This window comes from Balaenoptera borealis (assembly GCF_965194805.1).
Source record: "Balaenoptera borealis genome assembly, chromosome: 10".
NCBI classification, from domain to species: Eukaryota; Metazoa; Chordata; class Mammalia; order Artiodactyla; family Balaenopteridae; genus Balaenoptera; species Balaenoptera borealis.
Window position 1 is genome coordinate 66,319,070 of NC_138874.1, and position 7,774 is coordinate 66,326,843.

At 35.2% G+C, this 7,774-nt stretch overlaps 1 protein-coding gene across 10 annotated transcripts in view; it reads left to right on the top strand.

The window, feature by feature from the left end:
- NRG3 (neuregulin 3) overlaps nt 1-2,083 on the top strand; it is a 1,093,570-nt gene extending 1,091,487 nt beyond the window's left edge. For all 10 annotated transcript variants that reach the window (XM_082406739.1, XM_082406741.1, XM_082406742.1 and 7 more), the window contains one exon: nt 202-2,083. In XM_082406739.1, coding sequence (XP_082262865.1) covers nt 202-709 — 508 coding nt within the window. In that variant the 3' untranslated portion in view covers nt 710-2,083. The remainder of the gene's footprint in view (nt 1-201) is intronic.
- Nucleotides 2,084-7,774: the final 5,691 nt, after the last annotated feature.

The following is a 7,774-nucleotide window of genomic DNA, read 5'->3' on the forward strand; positions in this document are numbered from 1 at the left end:
TGTGTGACCTTGGGCAAGTCACTTCACCTATCTGAGCTTCAGTTAACTTCTCTGTTTAACTGGGAACATAGTTATCCGTCTCATGGGGTTGCTGTGAGAATTCAGTGAGATGGTGCATGTGGAAAGTGCTTTGTTGACTGAATAGTGCTCTCAAGAAGCTGGGAAGAAAGCAGAATATGTAACGCTTTGTTTCTTTTTCAGGTATTCATCCAGTGGTTTAACAACCCAACAAAATGCATCAATAAATATGCAACTGCCTTCAAGAGAGACAAACTCCTATTTTAATAGCTTGGATCAAACGGACCTGATGGGATATTCATCCCCAAGGGCCAGTTCTGTGCCCATCATCCCCTCAGTGGGTCTAGAGGAAACCTGCATGCAAATGCCAGGGATTTCTGAAGTCAAAAGCATCAAATGGTGCAAAAACTCCTACTCTGCTGATATTGTCAATGTGAGTATTCCAGTCAGCGATTGTCTTATAGCAGAACAACAAGAAGTGAAAATATTGCTAGAAACTGTCCAGGAGCAGATCCGAATTCTGACTGGTGCCAGGCGGTCAGAAGACTATGAACTGGCCAGCGTAGAAACCGAGGACAGTGCGAGTGAAAACACAGCCTTTCTCCCCCTGAGTTCCACAGCCAAATCAGAACGAGAGGCCCAATTTGTCTTAAGAAATGAAATACAAAGAGACCCTGCATTGACCAAGTGACCTGAGATGTAAGAATCTGTGTGTTCTATGCTTTGCTCAACAGGAAAGAGAGGAGATTAAATACAAATTATTTATATGCATTAATTTAAGAGCATCTACTTAGAAGAAACCAAATAGTCTATCGCCCTCATAGTGTTTTTTAACAAAATATTTTTTTAAAGGGAAAGAAACGTTTCAGGAGGGATAAAGCTTACCACTAAAGCTTTTGGGTAGAATTCTGAATACAATTTTATTTAGTCCCGACACTGTCCTCTTTGGCTCTTAGTAGCTGTGGGCAATTCAGACCCTCAGCCCCAACAGTGCCAGTGACCTCATAAAAAAGTGCTGGCAGTTACCCTGTTTCAAAGAGAAGAGGTGTATCCCAAGGGTGGACATGCCAGTGAGCAGGTGGCCCTTGCCATTGGGCTTGCCAATCCCTAAATTCCTATTCACTCGACAGCCTCATCACAGGTTATGTCACGTCAACGAATGTAGTGTTTTCTATTTACTTTTTGAAGAACGGCACAAAGACTCTGGAAGGAGAGGGGCAGGAGACAGAGGGAGTCATGGGGCAATCTTAGCCACTCTTACGTGCCAGCTTCCTCTGAAATTTGAAGGCACAGAATCTCAGAGGGAGGTAAGAAATTATTACAGAAAAAGAGACAAAAACCACACTGTCGTGTCACTAAAATCATGCTAATAGCTAATAGAAACGTTTTCGTTTGAGATCGTTTAGGGGCTCCAAAGGAGCATTTCTCAGTGTGTGTGCCTGTGTGCGTGTGTGTCTGGGCTTGCTCACTTGAGCACCGGTATGCTGTATGCACATATGTTCCTTGTGCGTATGTGTGTGCATGTGTGTGCGTTAAGCTTGCTAAAATTTGTTCTGAAACATCAGGGAATCTAATATTCAGAAAAAATTTCCCTCTTAGATCTGTTCGCTTTAAATTTTTCCATTAAGTATAAAGTTCAGTTAGTAAATCAAGGTCACGTGCATGGTGGGGTCCTATAAAACTCTTGACAATGTCTAGACTATTTTCTGATGTGAATATTTTTGAGAGGAACAGCTATTGGCTCTTTAATGATATCAGTATCACAAGGCGAGTTGGGGATGTGTATTTTGAATCATGCGTACTTAAATTATTTATACAAGCCAATGATCAAATTGATAGTTAGTTACCCTTTGTTTTCTCATTTTCCTCATTACTTTTTGTAGCAAGTCTACTACGCGTGGACCAAGATATTGGCTTCTGTGGTTAATATGGAAAGAATAAATTGTTGAAATCACAAAGCCCAGACTATTCAGTTCACAGGAAGCCCCCCCAAAGAACAGTAAATTGTGTTGTATGTTCATTTGGAATAAAGCAATATTTTTACCACTGCTAAGGTGAACTGAAACTTCTGAAGATTTGTCTGTTTTATTTACCCTTATTTTCATGGGGCATTCAAGGAAATTAGTGTTCACATAACCAGTCTTTTTCCAATTATTGGTGGTGTTGTTATGTTTACACTGTTTTAAATAAAAAAGCATAGTATTTGAAAGCATATAAAAGATTTCTTTTACTGAAGTTTGGGAAAACCTTGATTAAAACTTCCTGTGGAAGACTCACATTCCACTGAAAAGGAATGTAACTAACTATTTCTGAATCAAATATTGAATATACACAATTCTTATTTAAGGTTAAGCTGTTTCTGTTTAAAATACATTGCAAATTGCTCTCTGAGAACATTCTTTCTTTGATAATAGACATAAATAATAGACATAATGCCATACAGGGAAAATAAAGAACATTGTGTTCTTATCAACACTGTTTAGCGGAAATTCAAAAGTCTCAAATGTTGAAAACATTTTGGTAGAAATGCATTTTATATTTAACAAAAGCTTCGTGGTGTTCATTAGTTGTCCCACTATTGTTCCTTTGTTTTGAATATAGAGGTAATACTAGACTCTTAAAAAAGATTATTACAACTTTTTAATGTCTCATCTAAATTCTCATTTAGAAATATATCTTTGGGAAAATTTTAGAAAAATGGTTTTAATTAACTGGTGTATAAAAACCCCATAATTTGCATATTCGATATGCTATTGTGTTGAAATTTATCACAATTATCAAACATTCACTGGAAGTCCTCCCAAGTCAACCTTGTCTTGGGTTTTTCACTAAAATGCTACCTGTTTAATATCTAAATGGATTCATACAGAATCCACCTAATTAGGAGTTTGACTCACTGCAGTTATTTCTTTTTTAACATCTTTCACTGCAGTTATATTAATATATCTTTTGCTCTAAGGAGATCGAAGGTTGTCAATCAAACTTAAGTCCTGATCCAACCCCTTATTTGTTTTTTTAAAGTAGAGCTATATATTATGTGATTATAAACAGCCTTATGCATTCTAAAATGTATGAAAGTTACACACATCCACTGGAGGCCCGATGTAAAGTTTAGAGAGAAAGTTATGTCCAAACTGATAGTGGAGACAAAAATCCTCTGTAAAGAACAATTATTAATGGTCACTTTCAGTGGTCATTTGTCTCCTTTTGGAATATGAAGCTCTCCTGTGAAAAGGGTCCACACTCAAAAAGCACCTCCTTTGGGCACCAGCAGACAAGTGCTGATAGCATCAAGACTTTCAAAGTTGATCTAACGTGGCCAACACCTGGAGACATCGATACCTTGTCCTTCAAGCTCACGTGCCTACAGAGAAGTGTTTATTTCTACAAGACACTTGATTTTGCTTCATTTTCCCTGTATTTGTTATGTAAATATGTATTTGGAGATTTGGTAATTAAGTTAGTTGCATATTCATTATTTACTGGAGAATGAATGTCACTCATTATTTTTCACTCTGCATCATCTTCTGATGTCTTTTTTTAGAAAGTGTGTGTTATTCTGATTTGCCAGTGACTTCTATAGAATGCTGTTGTTCAAAATATATGAACAATTTTATGCTAATGAGAAATAGTGGAAATTATGTTGGAGAATTGGCATCTAAATTCTCTGATTTTTGTATGCATATTAAGTGCTCTATGTTTTACACTCTTGTCCAATATCTACCTTGCTATGGGTGAAGGACTAAATATTTGTAGATAGATCAAATCTCCAATGCTTTACATTATTTCCAAGCAGCAATAGCAAGGTCCTCTGGAGGAGAAACAGTGCTATTTTCAGGACTCCACAATTAACCTGTTTTGATCATAACATATCAGACCTACCAAAAAGAGAACAGAAGGGCCAAGCAGATTTCCAGAGAATGATCACTGGCTTATGAATTGACTGACAGCTACAATTTGAGTGGGGCTTTTGGCGACTACAGCTAAAGCTCTCAATAACCAGATCTCCACCAGAATAGCTTGATGTATGCAGTCGTCACTCACACTTACCTTGCAGTATGGTGCTATAGGAAACCATGACTCCCTAAGTGAGGGGAGATGGTGGTGACTCCTTTGATTCCAGCCCTGTAAACCAGAAAATATTGCCCTTAGACAAGTGCTATGAAACATTTCCCAAATGAGTATACAGTATACCTAGGAACACAGCAGGAGGGGTGGGGTTTTTATTTGAGCTTTTGGTATCCAGGAAACATTTTATATATAAAGAATACTTTTTAAATTATTATTCAATTGTATAGATTCAGTACAGTGTATTCAATGACAGCATGTCTGTACTCTGTTTGTACTTTAGTCTACAGAAATTCAGTCTTCATCCAAGAAAGACCAGCACAATGTTTCTGGGCTGTTCTCAATTTTAAATGCATCCCAATATGTCATAGGAAATGAGGCCTTTAAATAAGCTTTATCTCTTCTCTTTTATTCTTTCTTTCCCTTTTAAAGAAATAGTGAGGGTAAAGGAAGAAATTCATTCCTTAAGATCAACATCGTTCTCTCATAATAATCTGTTTCCTACTGTGACTACACACACACACGCATACATACATATATAAGTATATATAAAATATATATGTATATTACATTTAGGTGTTTGATTATTTTGGTGGCTTTATTTTTGCTTCATTTGACAAATATTAAAGTGATTGCCTCATGGAATGCCAATGAAATAAAATCATTTAGAAATCAGCCAACTTGGCAATGTTTAGGTAATACAGGCATTTTCTAGTTTTTTCTCTTTCTAAGGTAAGCAGAAATATCCTTGGGTTGGAAAATTCAAAAGACCCTGGAGTAGAATGTCTGCTAGAGTCTCTCTTAGAAATGAAGATTAAACTATGGGTATATATGATTACTGTCCCTATAGTGTATAATTTCAAATATATTTTTTTACAAATTTAACCATTAGATCTCTCAAAGGGGCCTAAAAAGGTGTCTTTGACTTCTCGTGCCCACTGAACTCTAGTAAGGAGTTGTGGTGAGGGCAGAATGGTGGTGGGGAAACCACGTTAATGTTGGATACCCAGTGAAGATGTGAAAATACTAGCAGAGACTTAAAAGTACTAGGCCTCTAGTACTTTGATAACTTTTTGTCATAAAAACCTGTATTGATTGCATGTGTATTGTTGCCTATGAAAGAATTAATGATGCGATAGCAAATAATTCTTATTGTTGGAAATGAATTGAAAATCTTTATATTGGAAGTTGTCTTTGTGAAAGCTTCTAATTTAAGTATACATAATAGTAGCTCCATGACCCCATCTGTCAAACAAGGAGGATGATCTAGTTCATCTCTGATTTCCCTTTCAAATTGGATGGAATGTTAGCGAATCATTCCAACTCAGATTTTGCCTCATTATTTGTCATCCAGTAACATAACCCTTCGGAAACATAATGGCTGTAAGACTTCAAAATTATTGGAATCTGTATATCAACCTGTGAATGACTTACATTTATAATATTCCATTTAATTTCCATGGAGAAATAGACAGGATCCCTTTTGTGATTGTTGTTAAAGTAAATTTACCTAGGCCAGGTAATAAAGAAGAAGGGATGGCCAAGAAAATATCTAATTTCAAAGCTTGAACATCAAAATTTGCCCCAGATTTTTGAGTCAGTATTTGCCACAGATTTTTTTTTTTAAGAAACTGTAAACTGTGAACTTTTAATGAAGCCAGAGCAAAGGGTTCTGCAGAGAAGGCATGAGACCTTGAAGCTGTTCTCCTCTCACAGAAGCTGTGACACACTCTCATTGGATACACAGGATATTTACTGATATTTTCAATTATTTGCATCTCAAACTTCTTAACATAAACTCTCCAATTAATAGTGAATATATTCTCTGGAGGCACTATTCACATTATAGTTGGAAATAATCCTGTCTTTGGGGGACACAATAGACCAAAAAAATGCAGAGGTTACTTACTTAATTTTGGTTGTAATTGCTGTTTTTAACAAATTAGTATCTGTTGGCTCTTCCAGCAGCATCCTGAGTAGCATTAATTCTCCCATCTATAATTTATCTTCATTGAGGTCAACATCTGAATTCCTAAGTATTTAATAAAACAACACAGAATGTTGAAAACCTGAATCAAAAACAGTACATCTCTTTAAATTGTGTTGGTTTTTAAAGTTATACAGATTCCATATAGTTGTTTACAAAACTGAAATAGAAGGGAAAAAAATCCACATTTTCTTAACTTGTTTTTAATATATTTAGATGTCTGATAAACCACTCACACAGCCTTGTTACACTTTACATTGATACTTTTCTTTCTGAAATAAATTTAAATGTAAGGGCTTAGACAATCACACACACACGCACAGCACAGTACACATGGTGTGTTAAAACTCAATGTTGTACTCCTTTTCCTTAGATTTTTCCTTTACAGGTCACCCAAGTATGTGACACTCCAAACTCTTATGACATGGAAGACCTTGAATTCAGATATGTTTCCTGGGAAATGCCTACAGCAAAAAAAATATAGTGATTATCTTTAAGGTTTGTTCTATATAGTCTGCTTTTGAATTTTATCTTTACCAATAAAAGTCTAGAGAATAGATACATTTGTTCAAACTGAAACAAATGGAAGAATGGAAAACTTACCTTAAAATCACTACACATTTTCCAGTAGCCAATGTACATATTTTAAAGATAATTAGTGGGAAATTAATTGTCTCTTTCTTACTTTTTCAAGGATGCAACTGTACACATTAAATCTAAATAAAAAAACAAATTCACTTAATTAATATATTTGACCAATCATATTTTAAACAAAGAATGTAAATCACACAGAGAAGAATACATGCAAAATGGTCAGCAGAATATTTTTAATTGTCATTTAAAATAAATTTACCAAAACTGATCTTTTGTGCCTGTGATAATAATTTTGTTTCAAGGAGTGTATATGTATCTCCTTTATCTTCTTCCAAGAAAACATTTCAGAATGATGTCCACCAATGTGTGGGATATGAAAGCTATGGGAAATAATATGAGCTGTATGTCCCTTGACATCCTAGTAAAGTTCCATTATGTCTGCACTTCGTTTCCAGGGAGATAAATCATATTGCTTATTAAAAATTAAGAAGTGAATTTAAGTCAATCTAGTAATAATCTTGACTTCCATAAGTTTACATATGTGGAGGCAATTTTCCCCATCATCCCTTTTCAGTAGGCTTTGATGAAGCTGGACACTCAGATTCCCTTAGGTTAGATTCTTACTGCATGTTCCTCTTATCTCACTTCTCTTTTATTAAACAGGGAATTTTCAGCTAAAATGAGACATTGATGTGACTTGGTAGGAAAAAATAGCTTTGTTCTTTGAGTTGTATTACTGGGGGAATAAACTAGGAACATTTCAAATGTGATTATAAGGTTCATGACATTAACCAGTATCTTCTCATATACAGACATACCCCAGGGCCCTTTAATTTTCCTAATATTGTTAACAAACTTTTCAACCTTCTTATTATTGTTGTTTACAACAATATTTTCCATTTTTTAAGAGACAAAGACAAAATCATCCATTCACATAAAAGAACAAAACAGTAAGTAAAACAAAGCACTCATCCTTTAAACAATGACCAAAACACAAACAAATAACAATATTTGTAAAGGCTTCAAGTAAAATACTGAGTAAAAATCAAATCAAATCTAAGGTTAAAATAATGTAGAGAAATACTGGCAAATAGTTTGCATAATACA